Consider the following 20464-nt stretch of genomic DNA (forward strand, 5'->3'; position numbering starts at 1 on the left):
GATACACAGATGGGGTTCAGAAAGGGACTAGGTACTCGAGAAGCTCTCTTCGGTTTGAATGTTCTTACACAAAGATGCCTAGACGTTATTCAGGAAGTACATGCATGTTTCATCGATTTTGAAAAAGCGTTTGATGGAGTACGCCGTGATAAGCTAAGAGAGATTCTTGATAGAAAGGACATAGATAATAAAGACCTGCAAATAATTCTCAATCTATATTGGAATCAAAAAGCTAACATCAAAATAGATATCACAAGCAATAGAAATACGGAGAGGAGTAGGACAAGGATGCATTTTGTCACCGCTGCTATTTAATGTTTATAGTGAAAGCATCTGCCAGGAAACCCTTTTGCAAGCAAACGAAGAAATCGTAATCAATGGAGAGGTTGTAAATAATATTCGATACGCAGACGACACTGTATCAGTCGCAAGAACAGAAAAATTACAACGATTACTTACAAATATAAATATTGCCTGCAACAATTATGGCATAAGTATCAATATCAAAAAAACCAAGTATATGGTCTTCAGTAAGAACATGACACAACCAGCACATATTAGTATAAACGGCATTAAAGTTGAAACAGTTCCCCAAGTATCAAGTTACAAATACTTGGGGACTTAAATAAACGAAACTGGAGACCAAAACAATGAAATAAAAAGACGTATCGAAATTGCCAGGGTCACCTTCGTAAAGATGAGGAAATTCTTCTGCAACAGAGATATAAGCATCTCTCTCCGATTAAGAATGCTAAGGGGCTACGTATTTAACACGCTATTATACGGTGTAGAGGATGGACTCTCAAGCAGAACAATATACAAAATATTTAAAATTTCGAGATGTGGTGCTACCGTCGAATGCTGAAGAAAAGTTGGGTTGAACGAGTTACAAATTTTGAAGTAATGCGAAGGATAGGAAAAGACCCAGAAATTTTGTCAACGATCAAACGAAGAAAACTCGAATATTTGGGTTACCTGATGAGAGGACATAAATAGGCATTACTTCAAAATATAATGCGAGGAAAAATAGAAGGAAAACGGAATACAGGTCGTAAAAGAATGTCATGGTTGCGTAATTTGAGAGAGTGGTTTGGCTGCACCACTAATGAACTCTTTAGGTCAGCTATAAACAAGGACAACATGACTAATACCTTAAACATAAAAATTTAATCACCCTAAAATCGATAAAATATCAATAAAAAAGAGTTGAATAATATGATTTAAGTATTAAAATTAAAATAAAAAACAAGTTAAATATAGCTTCTTTTAGACATTATTAGTGTGTTTAAAAAACGGTACACATAATAATAATTCAAAATTCTTTTTTTTTTGTATTATCCCTTTTTTATCTATATTTATATACAAACAAGATGATGGAGTTCTCATAGTTTCACAGGTCAACAGTTCCACAGTACAACAGTCAATGAAAGTAATACATTTTAATAATCTTACGAGAATCGTAAAAAATGGCAAAAATCGCGCAACGTTTGTTTATCGAAAAGATTTATAGAAACTGTTTTCATTTGCGGCAAAACACGAAAATTGCTTATAGAAGCAGCATTCTTCTCCTTTAAAATGCCGTATGATTTTTGTCCATAGGACACTCTGATCAAAAGATATTAAATTTTTACCATCGAGTTTTATTTGACGTTGATTTTGCGCGCGCAACTGACATTCAAAATCGCATGTCACTTCAAGCGTTGTTTTTGAGAGAACGATTCACTTTAAACAAAAAGTGCTAATAAACATCTTTATTTAAAGTTATCGTAGCTACATTTTTTATTTAAAAAATTTTTTTCTACTTCGTAAAGATTCTTGGTAAATTGATTTTTTTTGCGTTTTTACTGCAATACGAGAGGTTTTTTCGGCGGAATCCCAAGTGTAAAATCTCTGACGACTGGACTGTAAAACAATGTTTAACAAATACTTATTTAAATTAATGCTGAAATATTAACGATAATAGAAATAAGTTGTTTCATACATTAAGTGTATGTCTTCGTATTGACTAAAACTGAGATGTGCTAAAGTAACTTTCAATTGAAGCTGTTTTTTAATAAATTATTGACTTACAATTATTACATGGGAATTATTAAAAACTATTCCTAAGGCCACTTGATACATTTTATAAACACTTTTTAAAAAGTATTTAATCAATTTATAATGGTTGTTTAATGATTTTTAATGCTAGATAAATAAATGCATGACATTGTATGCTTAAAAAATGGCGAAGGCGCTAATTATATCTAGTGCATTCATTTAGAAAATGGCTTTTGATCGAATTTCACTCCAGTAGTTCTTCATTAATATAAGATATGGAAATGTTATTTTCGATGCTTTTATAAGGTAGAGGAAAGTAACGAAATATGGAATTGTATCCTAATATGGAATACCTTGATTTCTCCGAAAATATAAGTTTGAAACGCAATACACTACCATCTTCTATTTCACTCGCTCTCTTTACTATCGCACTCACACCTTTGTGTCAGTTGCGCGAACAATACGCATGTGGCAGGAGTGTTTTGTTTTATGGTCTCGCAGAAAATTTCACAGGTATGTATTAAACGAGTATTATCGGTTATTATGCATGAATACAGACTTGCTATACCATTGAGTACATCATAATTACGTTTATTTGTTTAGATTGTGACCTTCTGTAATTTAAATTTGCGATTTGAAAAAATATTGATACTAGTTTTAACTAGTATAAAATTCCAAATATGGACAGTTGTTGGTGCCTAATTATGAAATATTCCATAATTGGTTTTTTTTTCACAAATTAGGTAATTGCTATTATTTCTTTTAAAAATCGTGTGTTATGTCTGTTTCTAGAATGTCGGCTTCACTATCAACCAATAAACGAAAAACCTTTGATAAAAAAAAATGGAAGAAGTTATAAAATTCATCCGGGAAAAGTGCCTAGGACAACTTTATTTCGTTTGTGCTAAAAAGATGAACAGTCTCCAAAATAGGGTGACTTACAATATTGGGCTCCAAACTCTAAGGTCAGCTAGTAGAATACATATTGATCATGAAGAGCAAATTTTAAGGTTTGACAAGAAGAGAAACAGTTTGTAGAATCCCTTAACTCAATCAGATATGGCTGGAAAAAAGTGGTTGAAGTTATTTCTAAATCATCATAAAGAGAACTTTCGATACGAAGAGCAGCTGCCACCTACCTACATCTTTTGCCAGAGTATTTGTATTTGATAAGGAAAATGGGGACACATTTTCAACCATTTTGAAGATATTTACACTAAAAATAACTATCCACCAAATCGAATTTACAATGTGGATGATTCTGGCCTTAGAGTAAGATACCACAAAACATTTGTCATAGAGGGAAACGCCAGATAGCTGAACTTACTTCAGCCTAAAGAGGATCGATTCCTTATGACAATAGTGGTTTGCATCAATGTTGCAGGACATTTTGTGCCACCGTTTATTATTTTGCCCAAAAAAATATGAGTGCTCACCTATGAGAGGCTGTTCGCCATGATCAGTCGAAGTTGCACATTCATCAGGTTGAATTCAAATGAATATCTTTAAATATTGGTTCAAGCGCTTCATTTAACATACCAAGCCGACTCCTGAATCAAAGGTTTTACTGATTTTAGATGGACACTATAGTAACACTCTATATAATAGATATCGCTAGGAAAAAAAAACGTGGACATAGTTTCTTTACCTCCACATATAACTCGCAAACTGCAGCCGTTAGACAAGACTTTTATGGGCCGTTAAAATCATACTACAGTGAGGAAATACTAGCGTCGATTAGAAATAATAGTAGACCTCTAACTCCATATGATATCGCAGAGCTGTTTGGAAAATCCTATTTGAAAGTACAAACAGGCGAGATTGCAACCAACTGTTTTAAGGTCACTGCATTATGACCTCTAAATAAAGATATGATTAGTGATATAGACTTTATTTCTGCGTAAGATAATGCTGTAAGAGACGGCTGTACAACCAACATCCCTGACACAAAAACCTGTACATAAGTGCTAATATACAACCTGAACCCGTACCTTTGACTTCAGGGACTAACCGAAACACTCTACGGCAAAATAAATTAGCTAAGATAAAAAATAAATAGACAACTGCAAAAAAAACCAATGAACAAAGAAAAATAAGACTGATTCTAAAGAAGAAGACTTTGAGAAATAGGACGTTATCCAGTTTGATGCAGACAGTGAGCCTGATTAGTTGTTCGGCCAAGAATCTCCTTATACTGCTGATTGTATGTTTGCCAAAGACTTTTTTCCACGGATAACAGTGGAGAAAACTGGATTAAGTGCATAATTTGTGGGCTCTGGGCTCATTATGATTGTGCTGGTTCAGAATTTGGTACATAGATCTGGACTTCTGTAAGTAAATTAAGCTACTTTCTTCATTTTTCACAATTTTCTTATTTAAATTTATTTTATGTCGTATATATTTATGTCTATTTTTGTTATTGATATGTTGGTTTATGCTTGTATTCCATATATAAGCACCTATTCCATATTTGGTTACTAATTTGTGATTTTGTTTTTTGTGTTCGATTTTATTTTTTTAATTAAGATATTTGATAGAAGGCTGTTAATTACTACATAAAAATGTTTGACTGATTTGTAATAACATTAAATTGTTTTCATTTCTATAAAGTTATTTTTTTATATCTCCAAAACCACATGGTATTCCATAATTGGTGACTTTCCTCTACTGTTATCAATACCTAAACAATACTAGTAGTATATGATTGATGTGACTAAAATTAAAAATTAAAAACAAATGTAAAATTCTAAAAAAACATGTAAATCCGAACATTTACATGCTTTTCCTTACTTTATTCCCCTTTTAGAGGCTTTATAAATCACCCTTTATTGTTTCCATCTTCCACAAAAAGTACATATTTGAATGTCAGATATTTTCGCCAACTAATACCCATCCAAATCTCCCGTTAGATTTTGTAAAAATATTTTCGTTCGATTTAAATAATCCCTGGTTGTGTTATCCTGTCTCTTAAAAGCAGAAGCTCTCAGTTTTAAAGTAAAAATTTAATTCGAGATTTCTTGCGATTTAATGTAAATTTACAAGTTCCTTTTTTACCCTCTGTCATAACAGAAGGTCTGACAAGCGATTTTATTCGAAAGAGAAAATGGGATTTTTTTTGTAAAGGTCAAAAATGTTACAGAAAGGAAAATTATTGCAGCATGATATTATAATAAACATTCTAATTAAGAAATTCACGCATTGCTACTACGTGCGAAAAAGGAAAGAACACTAAGTTAGATACAAAATATGTTATTGTTATGTTTGAGGAGGTGAATGGAAATTTTTGAAAACATTTTTACGTTTTATATGTCCAAATTATTAGATAGAATAGTGGTGCAAGTACACCACATTTCCTCTTTTTAAGCTGTATTATTTATATTGTGCAGCTTTGAAATGGACGAAAAAAGTTTTTAAGCGATGTTAGTAAGCCTAGATTTTTTAAATTCAATTGGTAATTAGTGGCTTCCTTCTGACTTCCAGGAAAAGGAAAATACTGGCAAGTAAACAGTTATGCAGTATTATTTGTTTCTGTAAATAAAATTAGAGGTAACCCCAAAATTAAATACCAGTACTAAGTTTTTTACAAGATATTTTTACTCAAAACAAAAGTGCTGTGGATCAATGGAAAAAATGGACTTTAAGAATCCATCCTTAGATTAGATTATGGTTTTATAGACCTGACAAAAGTGGTAAGGCCCCCGGTCTTGATGAAATTCCCGTAGAACTGCTCAAACTTATGGACGATGAATCTATTAAAATACTCCTAGATCTATTTAACACAATATATAGAACTGGAATAATACCTAGGGAATGGCTCCGTTCGATCTTTATACTACTGCCAAAAAAGGCAAATACAAGGGAATGCAGCGAATATCGTACGATAGCTTTGATGAGTCATGCACTAAAACTGTTCCTGAAAATAATCCATAATAGGATCTATAGGAAATTAGACGTAGACATCAGTAACACTCAGATGGGATTCAGAAAGGGCTGGGTACAAGGGAGGCTCTGTTTGCAATGAACGTTCTCTCACAGAGATGCTTAGACATGAACCAAGAAATTTACACCTGCTTTATTGATTTCGAAAAGGCCTTTGACAAAGTACAACATGAACCACTAAGACAAATTCTAATAAAGAAAAATATAGACAGCCGAGATATTCGAATTATATGCAACCTATATTGGAATCAAACAGCAAATGTAAAGGTTGAGGGTAGGCTAACAGAAGAAATTCAAATCCATCGAGGAGTCCGGCAGGGATGCATCTTGACGCCACTTTTATTTAATCTGTATAGTGAAGCTATTTGTGAACAAGCACTCGAGGAAGAAGATCTTGGTCTGATAATAAATGGTGAGACGATCAACAATATAAGGTATGCTGACGATACGGTTCTCCTAACGGGAACGCTAGTAGAACTACAACATCTCGTTCAAAGTCTCAATATATACTGTAACAGTTACGGCTTGAAAATTAATTTGAAAAAAACTAAATTTATGGTAATCACGAAATCAAAGAACATCAGAGCTAATCTTGTAATAGACAATACAACGATTGAGCGTGTGTCCTGTTATAAATATCTAGGTGCTTGGATCACAGACGATTGACAGACACAAACAAAAGAGATTAGATGTAGAATAGAAATCGCTAGATCAGTCTTTAATAGAATGCGCAAACTCTTTTGCAATCGTGATATCAATATAAAGTTACGAATACAAATGCTGCGGTGTTATGTCTTTTCTACCCTGTTGTATGGAGTAGAGGCTTGGACACTAAAACAGTTGACCACAAAAAACATCGAAGCTTTCGAGATGTGGTGCTATAGGCGCATTCTCAGAATATCATGGATGGACCGCGTCACTAACACGCAAGTACTCCAAACTTTAGACAAAAGATGCGAAATTCTAAATGAGATAAAAACTAGAAAGATGGAATACTTGGGGCACATTGTGAGAGGTGAAAAGTACGAACTTTTAAGAAATATCATGACGGGCAAAATTAAGGGTAAAAGAAGTGTGGGAAGAAGAAAAATATCGTGGCTTCGTAATCTACGTGAATGGTTCGGGTGTAGTTCGATTGAACTTTTTAGGCGCGCTGCTAATGGGCCAAGTCTAAAGCTGGATAAAGTCGCAGTGGCCATGATGATTTCCAATCTCCGCTAGGAGTGGCACGAGAAGAAGAAGAAGACCTGACAAAGGCTTTCGATCGCATCCAAGACGAAGACGTCTCACAACTACCATATAAAAGAAACATACCAATCAATATTATACAAACCATCGAAAACATCTACTTCCATAATCGAATACAGGCAAAGATAAATGGAAACAGTGTGTACCAGTACAAAGTTTTTGTTTGGTTTTTGGCCACTATACGAGTGATGTGTATGTGATAATATGGGTTAAATCGATATTAAATCACGTCCATTTTGTGCAGTTTTTATTTGGCAAAAGAATTTCTGGACACCGTGTATTTTCTTTAAAGAAAAATGCAAAGTTTTGTATTGAAATTAAAAGTAGTGGTATTTGTGAAGATACTAACATCTTCTTCTTCGTTATGTACCATATCAGAATTATCCGACGGTGGTGATCACCATTGCAAAGGCTTCTCGATCATCTCTGCCACACAGAATTTTTGTCCTGCATTTGATATCTGAGTCTATTTACGAATGTCTTTTAACCAAGAACCCTGTTTTCTTCCTACACCTCTACGGCCTTCTGTTTTGCCTTTAAGGATTAGATGTAGTATTCTATATGATTTCATCTCACTATATGTCACAGATTAGAAATTTTCCGGTGTTTAACCCCCTTAATATTGTTTTGAAGCTATTTTCTTGTTGCATTTTAAAGTAATTACTATTTTAATGGGAATAAGCTACAATTGAAGGTTAAAATAAGTTTATTGATGTTTCAGTCTTCACTTCGTAAATCGATCTCAAAATACAAACATTATTAATGGTTTTTACTACCATAAAAATTTGGTTATATTTGAGTTTACTTTAATACTCAATCTCTCTTATAGTTTGTAAATACGATCAAGCAAAATTTGAAGACATTACACATTTTATGGAGAATTACTATATCGTCCGCGTATCTAATTACAATAAGTAGTTCTTTTTGGATTTTTGTTTCATATGATTATATTTTAAGTGCCTTTTTAAATAACTAGTCCAAGTAAACATTACACAATGTTGGGAGCAAAATGCAACCTTCTCTCCTTCTTGTATGGAGATTTCATTCATGTAGTTATCTACAATTATTACAATAGCAGTTTGATACCAGTACAGATTTTTAATGACACAAATATCTTTGTCATCTATTCCTCTATTTTTTAGCGCGTGCATTAATTTTACATGCTATATTTTAACGAATGCCCTTTCGAAGTCCAAGAAGCATGTAAATATGACTTTTTTTTTAACACGGCATTTTTGTAATAGGATATTTAGCGTAAAAAGTGCCTTCCTATTTCCAACAGTATTTCTAAAACCAAACCCAAACTAAAACCAAAGATTGGCTCATTAAGACAATGAATCAATATTCTGAACCTTTTTCAGCATTTTGTTTTTTAGGTATTGCGACAAAGATGGACTTAAGCCAGTCTGTGGGATTCACTCCAGTGTTATATATTACCTATCTAAAATATTTTCTACTGTTTCACCTATATTTATGATTGATCAAACTAAAGCGTATTTGTTTGATCGACAGTTGTATTTGTGAATTTTACCCAAACTATTTTGGCGTTCTTTGACCTTGTAAGGAAGCTGCTCTAAAGTTAGTAGCAATACACCTTCTTCTTTATGTGCCGTCTTCTACAGATCAAAAAGCAGTGGCGAAAGAATACAGCCCTGTCTAACCGCTCTCGAAATGGTTACGTTTTCACTCACCATATGTCCAATCTCCATGTGGGCTGTTTGATTCCAATATAGATTTTTTATAATCTGGATGTCCTTAGTGTCAAGTCCTGTAAGATGTAATAGTTCTATGAGTTTGTCATGTTTGATCGTATCGAATGCTTTCTCGTAGTCGATAAAACAGGCGTAAATATCTTTCTGTTGATAGCAATACACCACGCAGGACATACTGAGTAGGGAAGTTTAGTTCCCCCGCACAGCGCATTCCTATGGCCAATATAGATGATCCTATAGAACAATGGTATAGGCATAAATATGGAATAACCCAATAAATATCTGCGAAATAGCTAAAGATATGACTTAGGGTCTAAAGCTATGTTATTAACTGTAGATTTGTTGATATTTGATTGTGATTTGAGGATATATTTAAATCTCCTTTATTGCCACGTTCTAGAGCAGTAAATCTTGCTTCAAATCTCTAAAATGTCTTTTCTTGTTCATCCACTTTGTGAAAATTTAATTTTTTACAGTTGTATATTGTGCATTGGTAGATTCCTTTTATCTGTCACGGTTTACTTGTTTTGTTTCAACTCGAGCAGAAGATGTGACACAATATAAAAAGTTACTGAAAAAGATATTTTCCATTGTTCAATAAATCATTTTAAAAATCTTACCAAACCCGAAATATTTTTCGGTTTCGGCATTCCTCAATAACTTTATTGATTGCATATAAATTCTTTAAGCATCCCACAAAAAAAACTGCTGAGATATCATAGCTCAAAGTTTGCCTTTAAGAAGAGGCTGATAGCAAGGCGTCGCGATTGCGATACCACCTATTCGATTTCAATCGGTAAAAATATGCCTCTCCATCTTTATGGAAATTGGGGGACATGTCCGGAGTTAGTAAATTGAATTTGCACTATCCTCTCTACGGCTGATTCGGCGAAATTTATTGCGTGTATTCAATATTTTATTCTTGTTATAACGCCCGTTGGGTTTATCGAAAGTTATATATCGAATATAATTTTTATTATGTTTCAAATTTTTTACTCTTTTTTTAATTTGTTGGTTAATATTAACTAGTTCTACTGTTTTCAAAAATACGAGTAAATAAATAAAAACATTGTACATGACACTTATTTTCAAATCAAATTTTTACTATCGAAAATATATTGGGACTCCACAAATGATCGCATAATATTAATAAAGGCAATTTTATTGGACGATATTAGCATCAAAGATGATAAAGAAAAATGTAGTAGTAGTAGTAAGAAAAGTGTATGAGGAAAACGAATCACGATATATATATATACAAAGTGGGCGCATTTTGATACTTGAAATAATGTCAAATTTACCATTTTTATGATATTATTACCCACGTCATTCTGATTTTTTAACCCTTTCGGCCCCTTGTGATAAATATGTACCACTAAAAGTTTAAAAAGATTTACTAGCTCAAATGAGTCCTGATTTGAATTTAGTTCAGCTTTAGTGGCATTCTCAGTGCAAAAGAAAGAAAATAAAACTGAATTGATAGTGTGGATTCTCTAGAATCCACACTATCAGTGTTCGGAGACAGAAGACGAACTTTAATTTTAATCGTGTCTTTTGTGGTGAGTTATAAATTAAATTATCTCAAGTGTCTTGTGTAGTCAAGTAATTTGTATCTAAAAGTAGTATTAGACATCAGACTAATCAATGAGTTTGAGCGCCAGCGGCACCGAAACACCTTTCTGAAGGACGCGTAAACTGAGCATTGAGGTCACGTACCGACAGACGTAGGTGGATGGACAGGCCTTTTGAGCACCCAGTCGCCGAGGAGAACAAAATTCATTTTGCCAATTCGACGACTGAGTGACCGAACACACACAGTTTGGACAGCGAGACATCGACCCAGGTCGATGGGCGATGGCCCACTGTCTGGACAACACATTTAGGGAACATGAGTCCTAAGTAATCATTCAGTTTTTAGTCATCCAAAGGAAGAAAAGCTCTTCTAGCTACCCCTAAAATTAGGTGGCTTAACCACATACGGAAGATGTTCTATTAAACAGGGTCTCCAAAGTAAAAAATAAGTTCAGTCTCCTCTGCGAGGGGGAGGGGTGGAAGGATAGCTTGTGGGTCAGATAGGTACCACTCGAAGGGAGTGTGACCGGTTTGATCTTAAGACATGTGGGTCCCACTATTCCATTGGAACACATATCTCTGTAGGAGCTGGGTTGTACGCTTGTGTGTGTGTGTGAGTGTGTGTGTGTGTGTGTGTTTTTATTTAAAATAAAAATTATTCTTAGGCTATTTTCTTGTGGCATAATAATGTAATTTACTATTTTTATTGGGAATAAGCCACAATTTTAGTTTAAAATAAAATATTACGATAACTCTAGTACAAAAATTAAGTAATAAATGTTTCGTCGGTATGTTCCAGGTATAAGATTAACTACTATTCTTTTATTCTTATACAGTTTACTGTAACGCAAATGTAAAGCTTTCATCTCTGCCAATATTCCTCTTATTAAATTACAGAACGAGACATTTATAGAAGTGTTCGAAAAAACTGCCACTTTAACATGACTGAATGGTCAATATTAATGAGTCAAATAAAATATAATTATTAGAAGAATTTTTTTAACAAAATAACAAAACAAAATATTTTTTATTTTGAGAAAAATTTCCGAAGGAAAAATTGAAACGTCAAAATAACATACAATATAGACATATCATAGATGTTCCATTAATAAATAAGGTTACTCTCTCTAAAATTGTAGTATTGAGTGTACCAACGAGGCGAAGAGACCGAGCGCATTATGTATCTCTTTTCCTCCGAATGCGTTCTCACTTAATTTTCTACGCAAGTGGACAAATTTGTCAAGTATCACCTTAAATTTGACAAGCTGTACATTTTGAAAACGTGATTAGGTAGACATTAATTTAGCAATGTAGTAAACTTTTAATTATTATGTTAAAATTTAGTTATCCACAGTTTAATTCAAAAAAATGTTATGAGACGATTAGGCCTTTCTAGGCATTGGTTTTATCTTTTTAAGCCGTTCCTGACTACATAAATCGAAAATATTATACACGATTTAATTGGTAATGAAGTGGTGATTTCAATAAAGGTTCAGTATATAAAAAATCGAAGTAACTAATGATATTAGAAAAATGGCAAATTTGGCAGTGTTGTAAGCCTCAAATTTAAAATCTCCATATTGCAGAATAGTCACACCCCAATTTTTATACAATTCATACCATCCATTTAAGAGATAATTAGGCATTTTCTAACTTTTGGTCCACCATGTATATGACTCGAAAAAATAATCAGTATACTTGCTTAAAATATGTACATTTGTGGCCAGTTATTGGAGTTATAAAACAACATAAATTTTGTATATAAAAAATTCTGTCTCTATTTATCACATTCGCTTGCAAAAAACTTCCTCTAAATGTTTTCGTTTTCAGTGAATTATAATTTATTACGGGAAACTTCCACAAAACCATGCCAAGATATGACACAGATTAAAAAACTGTCTGAGCGCTAAAACAGCAAAAGCTTTTAAAACTTTTCTGCTTAATAAAGAGGAGAGAGAATAAAAACGCATACAATACTCACCATCCGTCCATCTATCATATGCTCCGAGTACAAGTCCTTAATCAGCATATCCAGCGTCCTCTGTCTCTTTCTGGCGAACGTGGGCGTTTCGAATGTAGCCTTCTCACCGTTTATAAGCTTGACTAGAAGGAATTCTCTGAAAAGATAGGGGTCGTTAAAAACTGGCGGGCAGGGCAGGCTGGGCCCGAAGAGAGGTACCGATTCGTCTGAGAATACCGAAAGCCGGTACTGATTGTCATTATCCATGGTAACTACGGCGAATATGTCTGAAGGTTGCGTTAAGGAAATTTCTTGAAATAAATTAATTTCTTTCATACATAAATTTGTTTTGAATTAAAAAAAAAGTAAAGTGGTTTTATTTAAACTATCCTTGCGAAGTCCAGCTCACAGCCGATTTACTTAACAGAGAACCAAAATCTTAAAAACATCTCATGTTTTATTGACTAAAATCAAAGGTATCAGATGCATTCTATATGAACGCCCTATCCAAATTAACTCATTCATTAACTCACGATCAGCTTAGCTGCAATGTAAACGATTTGATGGTTAACAGCATCCTTGCAAAGCAAGTAGACCACAAACGCACTGGCATGAGGATTTATAATTGTATCCACGTAATGCCAATTCGTCTAAACAGAAATCCCTTCGTGAAAACGATTTCCTAATACCCATACTAGAATACTCCATACTAATAAAAATAAAATAGGGGGTTTAAGTTTGATTTCATTAGAGCGTATCACCATTCGCTGATATGCATAGTTCTGCCTCTTGGATTTATGGTAAAACCGAACTCATGGTAAGCTCTTGCCAAATTTACAAAAAATAGTTTTTATACTTTTTAGTTCAGTTCAGTTTAGTACTCTTTGAAAATCTGCTGCAGATTTAATACATGAATCCATAAATTTTAATATATTTTAACCTCGTTATAATAAAATGATCTTTGATACTAATAAATCCTGTGAAAATTGGTCAAAAGTTAAAATTTAATTGGCAAATAGCACGTCTTCCTTGATCAAGGTTTTTTTGTATGTTTTGGCATTAGCAAAGCCATTTGCCTAGATTATTTTTTTGTTCACAGAGTATTTTTTAAGTATCTTACTCTCACAGAAATTTTCTAGCGTAATTCCACGCTGAATGTTTTTCGCCACCCCTTCTTTCTTCGGCTTTAGCTCAACCTGTTGAGTTTTTAATACGAGTAACGACAAAACATGTCATATCGTAGTTTTTGCATAAACTGCATAAAAAAGCCTTGAAATTAGTATTTCCACCACCAGAGAAAAACAGAGTACCTTTTGATAGATTACATGTATATAATATCAATCGGTTTTAAAACGTCTTGCGACTTTGTCCGATGTCTAATTTCCATGACACTCTATTATCCCATTGACCCTCTCTAAGATCTCTTGCGCTCATCGCCGTCGTTACTCCCTCTCTCCAAGATTTCTTGGGTCTTCCTCTCTTTCTGGGATTAGATTACATGTACAGGCATGTATATATATATATATATATATATATATATATATACATATATAAATTATTATTAAATATAATTTAATAAAATAGATTCATAGAATCTATATTATTCTCAGTTCCAAATGTATGAACCTTGGACTGATGAAGGTTGAATCAATCTTTACCTGTTGCTGGCTATTCTTCCACAACATTAACTTTTTAAAAAATACCTTGCTGTTCTGTCAAATTTTTTGACCTCAAGGTTACTGTCTTTTCTCTTTCGGCGTGGTACCTAGATTCCTGTCGCATTTCACCGACAGCGACTGAGAAGCTTAAGAGTGGTAGCGAAGGTAGTGGTAGATAGATGAAGTAGCTACCTTCTTTGTCTTTTATTTCTCCACTTTGACCGAAAAACCCACCACTCTTCGAGTGTTCCTTAATATATATATATATATATATATATATATATATATATATATATATATATATATATATATATATATATATATATATATTGGAAAACATTACAATGATTTTATTTTAAAAATTGAATCCACTTATCTTGTTTGTGCAGTTAATATTTATATACTCGCTTAATAATTTAATTTGAATGCATCACCATACAACTGTCGACATATAATAAACTCGTCGACATTTCAATAAGATTCCATAAAAATCTCGAACCGAGGGAGGTCGATTGCAGAAGCTCCTGCACGCGCTCAAACTTTCCGTTCCTTCTTTATCGTGCTGCCCACGCCAGAGTAATTACTCCTGTCGGCGATTTTGATTAGACACAAATTAAATTTAATCAGAAGTTCCATTCAGTTACCGCTGTCCCGAGAATATGGGTCGTAAACAAACGCTGACTGACCGCTTGGTCAGTGCCAATTATGGACTCAGCCAAGACACGTATTATACTACATGTTTTGCTTTCGACTTGATTGAAGCGCTCTTTCAACGGCAAGCTGATATAACAGGTTTGTGGTTACGTACCTGGGGCTTTCAGGGATCTGGCTTTGTTTCATTGTAGCCTTTAGTATTTAGCTAAGCTTTAATTCGTGTTAAAAGGCTAAACAGTTTTTGTATTACTAAAGTCTGTAAAATAACTTTGAAGTATAAAAACAGTATTGGAAACACAAGGAAAAAAAAACAAAATAGATATAAAAGGTGGAAGGCAACCGTAAATATGTATTTCTTATATAATAAGTAATAAATATCTACACACAACCAAACTTATATGGAATCATCTGATATTTTTTATTATCTTAAGCAAATTAAAAAAAAACCAACACACAAAGTCAAAGAATATTTATTTTACAGCAATTTATCATCAATACCTAAAAATGAAAGAAATCCATAAATTCTTAAATATTAAAATTAAAATTATTTGCTTTTAAGTAAATAGTATACAAAATTTCAATGTACAAGGAATAATGGTTAGATTGTTTTTATTTATTTATTTTTTTTAGTAGTCAGTGTTATTAACACTAGTCCTTATGCAAGCTCCAATTCGCGTGGTTATGCTCCTAAACAAATTGTAAACATGTTATTGTGGTAGGTTGTTTCCTTTCTTCAAGAGCAATTTGTACTAGCTTTATGGTGTTTTTTGGATTATCCCGGCGAGGTCTAATTCTTTTTTAATCACATGTCTGTAGTGACTCTGCTGATATGTGGAGGTGCATTATCATGCATTAAAATTGAATTTTTTTCCACTGTACTTTTTCAGAGTCTAAGTAGAAGTTCTAGAACCAAATAACCATACCTTCGAGCTTTTAAAGTTGGTAGAACGGAAATTAAGAAAGTTTTTTCATCGACTATATTACTTCCCCAAAACACAACACTTCCTCCTTTAGGTCTGTGAATAGATCTGGCTGTTTCCGTTCTTATTTTAGTCTAGGCGGGATCTGTTTTGGATTGGACATTTTCCATAGGAAGCTATTTTTTTGCTGGAATCCCTTCAGGATGTGCCCAATATCGATAATCACGATATGCGCCAGTCGCAAACCCTGTGCTAAATTTTTTATTTAACAAAATCTGAAAACAATTGAAAATTTCTCATTTATTTGCTCCTATTTTCGTTTATAATTCGGAAAATATTGATCCTAGAGAAAAAATTATAAGAAGTTAAAAGTTTCGTTATTCAATTCTACATAATATTTCGTTAGCTAGAAATTGAAAATTTAATGTTTATTGTTGAAAAATAGCAATAATTGGAAAAAAAAGTACAAAAAAATGAAGTTAATCCTTTAAATGTTTTCGACTTTCTAAACTTGACTTACAAGCTCCATATTCCGCCTAGAAAAACCTTTTACTATGTTTAAAACGTGTGCTAAATTTTGTTAAGATCGGTCAGATAGGTTTTGTATAATAATTTTGCAATCCAGCCTACTGGAAAAAAATCGCAAATTTTCAAATTTATAGTAGACCCCCAGATAGTTGCAATTTTTTTTACACATAAAGAAAGGCTCAAACTTTTAAACGCTTTTTGTAAAATTCAAATCGGTTCTCTAGGAGAGCATAGAAAAAGTTTTAAACATTTTTTATATATATTAGGCTTATAAACAAATTGAATAACTTTAAAAGCCTTAAACGTTTCAATTTCAAAATTTATACACTTAAAGAACATTAAAAGACGCTTCTTTAAAAAAAAGATACATTCGGCTTACTGGTTGCCGAGATATTGAAGGTCAAAGTTGGCATACATTTGCCGTGTAACCATAAGTGATAGAGGGCTCGTTTTTAAACAAATACCCTCGTCTTGTCAAGTACTTTTCATATGAAAAGTTTTACGTAATGCGCTTCATGACAACATCCATAAAAAATACAAATAAAAAACCGTTTTGCAAAAAAAAATTGCATTATCTCGGCGTCTTGTTAACTAATTTTGCTCTTTTTTTTTAATCAATGTCTCGGACGACAAGGATTTCAAATATCATATTTTCAAATACAATTTTTAATTGCAAATTGGGAAATTTGCAATAAACAATTATATGTTAAACAAGTAATTGCATTTTTTCTTCATGCATTTTTTTTAGCTTGCAATTTATACATTGAAGTAAATTGTTACTTTTAGTAAACAAATATATATTTATAAATTGTTAATAAATAATTTAAATGGTTAAAACAAAGGCGAACAAAAAAAAAAAAAAATTTAAATCCTTTGGAAGGACAAAAATCTTCAGGCCTTATTTTTTTCTCAAAACCTTCATTTTCCATTTGAATATTTTTATCATCGATCTGTAAATTTAATGTTTCTTCTCCTTCCTCTGTAGCTTTATCTTGTGCCTCTAGAAAATCTAAGGAATCCATCGACTCCATATCCATATTTGAGACCATGTTTGATACAACTGCATGTTTTTGTACAAAGTTTTTTACATTTGCAATGTAAATATTTAATTTGTTTATAAGCATAAAAAATGTTTAAAACTTTAAAAAAATTTCTAGGCTCTCCTAGTGAACCGATTTGAATTTTACAAAAAGCGTTTAAAAGTTTGAGCCTTCCTTTATATGTAAAAAAAATTGCAACTATCTGAGAACCTTATTCAGGGCCTACTATAAATTTGAAAATTTGCGATTTTTTTCCAGTAGGCTGGATTGCAAAATTATTATGCAAAACCTATCCGACCGATCTTAACAAAATTTAGCACACGTTTTAAACATATTAAAAAGTTTTTCTAGGTGGAATATGGAGTTTGTAAGTCAAGTTTAGAAAGTCGAAAACAATTAAAGGACTACTTCATTTTTTTGTACTTTTTTTTCCAATTATTGCTATTTTTTCAACAATAAACATTGAATTTTCAATTTCTAGCTAACGAAATATTATTATTAATTATTATATATATATATATATATTATTATTATAATTAAATAACGAAACTTTTAACTTCTTATAATTTTTTCTCTAGGATCAATATTTTCCGAATTATAAACGATAATAGGAGAAAAAAAAATGAGAAATTTTCAATTGTTTTCAGATTTTGTTAAATAAAAAAATTTAGCACAGGGTTTGCGACTGGCGCATATCGTGATTATCGATATTGGGCACATCCTGAAGAGATTCCAGTAAAAAAATAGCTTCCTATGGAAAATGTCCATTATGGTCTGAATTTCTACAGATCCCGCCTAGTCTATTTGTCTTTCTCGCCCTCTAAGTACACGAATTCATCGTTAAAATGATTTTACACAAGTCCTGATTTCATCTGAAAATAGCACATTTTACCAATTTCCAATGTTTTAGTTTTGGTATTGAAGAAACCAATTTAGGCAATTAATCTTGTGCTGCCTGGTTAACTCGGGAATCCGGAACTGTCTACTGCTGTATAGTCCTTAGGCATAAAGTCTTCTTCTTATCGTTTCAACTGAAACACTTACACCTGTACCTTCCCAAAGTTGCTTTTGGAGTTGCAGGTGAGAAGTTCTTGGGTCTTTTTTTATTTATTTAGACAATAAAATGATCCTGGCAATCCGTCGTTACTTTTTGGCCACTTTATCCTGATCTATTCTTAGGCGTTCCTAACTCCTAATACCTAGCATAGGTTTTTGACACAACACCCTGTGTTACGCCTACCACTGTAGTTATGTTCCTCTGAGACATAAATTACTCTATAAGACCAATAATCTTTCCTCTTTGCATATCCGTTAACCCCACATAAGGCATATTTTTTCTTTTTAAAAGCAAAAGTTGGTTTATTTAGTTTCCTTCCATTCGCTCTACTGATGCCAACCAATATGTAGCTTTGTCGTTTTTTAAAATTATTAAACTATTTGTTCTTGTCGTGTTGTGTCAACGTATCATGTTACGTTAGTCACCATACTCCTTCGAAACGGCTGGACCGGTTTTAATGAAATTTTATGTGTATTCGATAGGCCTGTACACGCCTAATAACACGCTCTGAGGTTATAAAAGCCATAAAATCATCAAAAGATGACAGAGCGACTGGTCCTGATGAAATTCCAACTGAAATATACAAGCTTATAAATAATAGCAATGTTTTACAGGCTATAACTTCGTTTTTCAATACCATTTATACCAGCGGACAACTACCTAATGGATGGTCTAATTCACTGTTTATAGCTCTACCTAAGAAGACAACAGCAAAAATCTGTGCTGATTATAGAACCATCAGTTTATTAAACCACTTATTGAAAATTTTTCTGAAGGTAATACATGGTCGTATCTACAATAAATGCGAGGAATACCTGGATGACACACAGTTTTGTTTCCGTAATGGGTTTGGAACGAGGGAGGCACTGTTTGGAATTAACGTACTTGCTCTAAGATGTCGAGATATATCTGTAGACATATATTGTTGTTTTATTGACTTCCAAAAGGCATTTGATTGTGTTAAGCACTCTATATTGATCGAAGCTCTAAAAGATTGGCTTGGACGGCTGAGATGTTCGAATAATTGCAAATTTATATTGCAATCAAACAACATCAGTTTTAGTAGATAGTGTGGAATCACCGGCTCTTAATATTAAAAAAAGAGTACGGGGATGCCTCTTATCACCCATGCTTTTCAACGTTTACTGCGAAAGAATTTTCAGAAAAGCACTTTCTGAAAAACAGGAAGGAATACTTGTGAACGGTGAAGTCATCAATAATTTGCGATATGCGGACGATACAGTACTCCTAGCTTCTAGTCAAGAAGATCTGCAAACACTACTTGATAGTGTTGTTGAGAGTTGTAGGCAGGCAGGTCTGGATCTGAACATACGGAAAACCAAAATACTCGTAATGAGTAAACAACAGCATATAAAACTATTTATATATTATTTAAATATTACCAAACTTGAGCAAGTTGATAAAACCGTTTACTTTAGACAGCAATTGATTTGTAACGCAGAAAGCCACGGCGATATTAGATCTAGGATAGAGTAGGCTAGAGCAGCTTTTAGAAGGATGTCCAAGGTGTTATGTAACAGAGACCTAAAATTGGCATTGAGGATCCGCCTACTTCGCTGCTACGTGTTCTCGGTCTTACTTTATGGTGTCTAGTCCTGGACTGTGAATAAAATCGATCTAAATCGCCTTGAGGCTTTCGAAATGTGGTGCTATATAAGAATTTTAAAAGATTCCTGGGTGGAGAAGATTTGAAACTCCACAATACTAGAACATCTCAGCAAGACTACTGAGATCATAAAAAGCATCAAGCAGAGAAAGCTGGAGTATTTCGGACATGTAATGAGAGGTCCCAAATAAAGGTCGCTACAGAATATCATGCAAGGAAAAATAGCAGGCAAACGCAGTCCAGGACGAAGAAGAACCTCATGGTTGAAGAACTTGCGAGATTGGTATGGTGTTGATACAAGCATGTTATTTAGGGTGGCCGTGAATAAAATTAAGATGGTAAGCTATGATGGTAACCAAAGTTCTGAAAGGACATAGTACATGAACAAGAAGGTAGGCCTGTGAATAGGTTGATATTATTTTTCATACCCCAAACTCATAAGGGTGGTCTAGTGATCAGTTGATAAAGTTGGAAAGATCTTGGAAATGTGTTCCATAAAATCCAGTACATCT

At 33.2% G+C, this 20464-nt stretch overlaps 1 protein-coding gene across 5 annotated transcripts in view; it reads right to left on the reverse strand.

The window, feature by feature from the left end:
* The window catches only part of LOC140439213 (GTPase-activating Rap/Ran-GAP domain-like protein 3), a 685378-nt gene that overhangs the window by 49716 nt on the left and 615198 nt on the right, over window positions 1-20464 (reverse strand). For all 5 annotated transcript variants that reach the window (XM_072528978.1, XM_072528977.1, XM_072528979.1 and 2 more), the window contains one exon: window positions 12490-12755. In XM_072528978.1, coding sequence (XP_072385079.1) covers window positions 12490-12755 — 266 coding nt within the window. The remainder of the gene's footprint in view (window positions 1-12489; window positions 12756-20464) is intronic.

Source organism: Diabrotica undecimpunctata, chromosome 4 (assembly GCF_040954645.1).
Source record: "Diabrotica undecimpunctata isolate CICGRU chromosome 4, icDiaUnde3, whole genome shotgun sequence".
Lineage (NCBI taxonomy): Eukaryota > Metazoa > Arthropoda > Insecta > Coleoptera > Chrysomelidae > Diabrotica > Diabrotica undecimpunctata.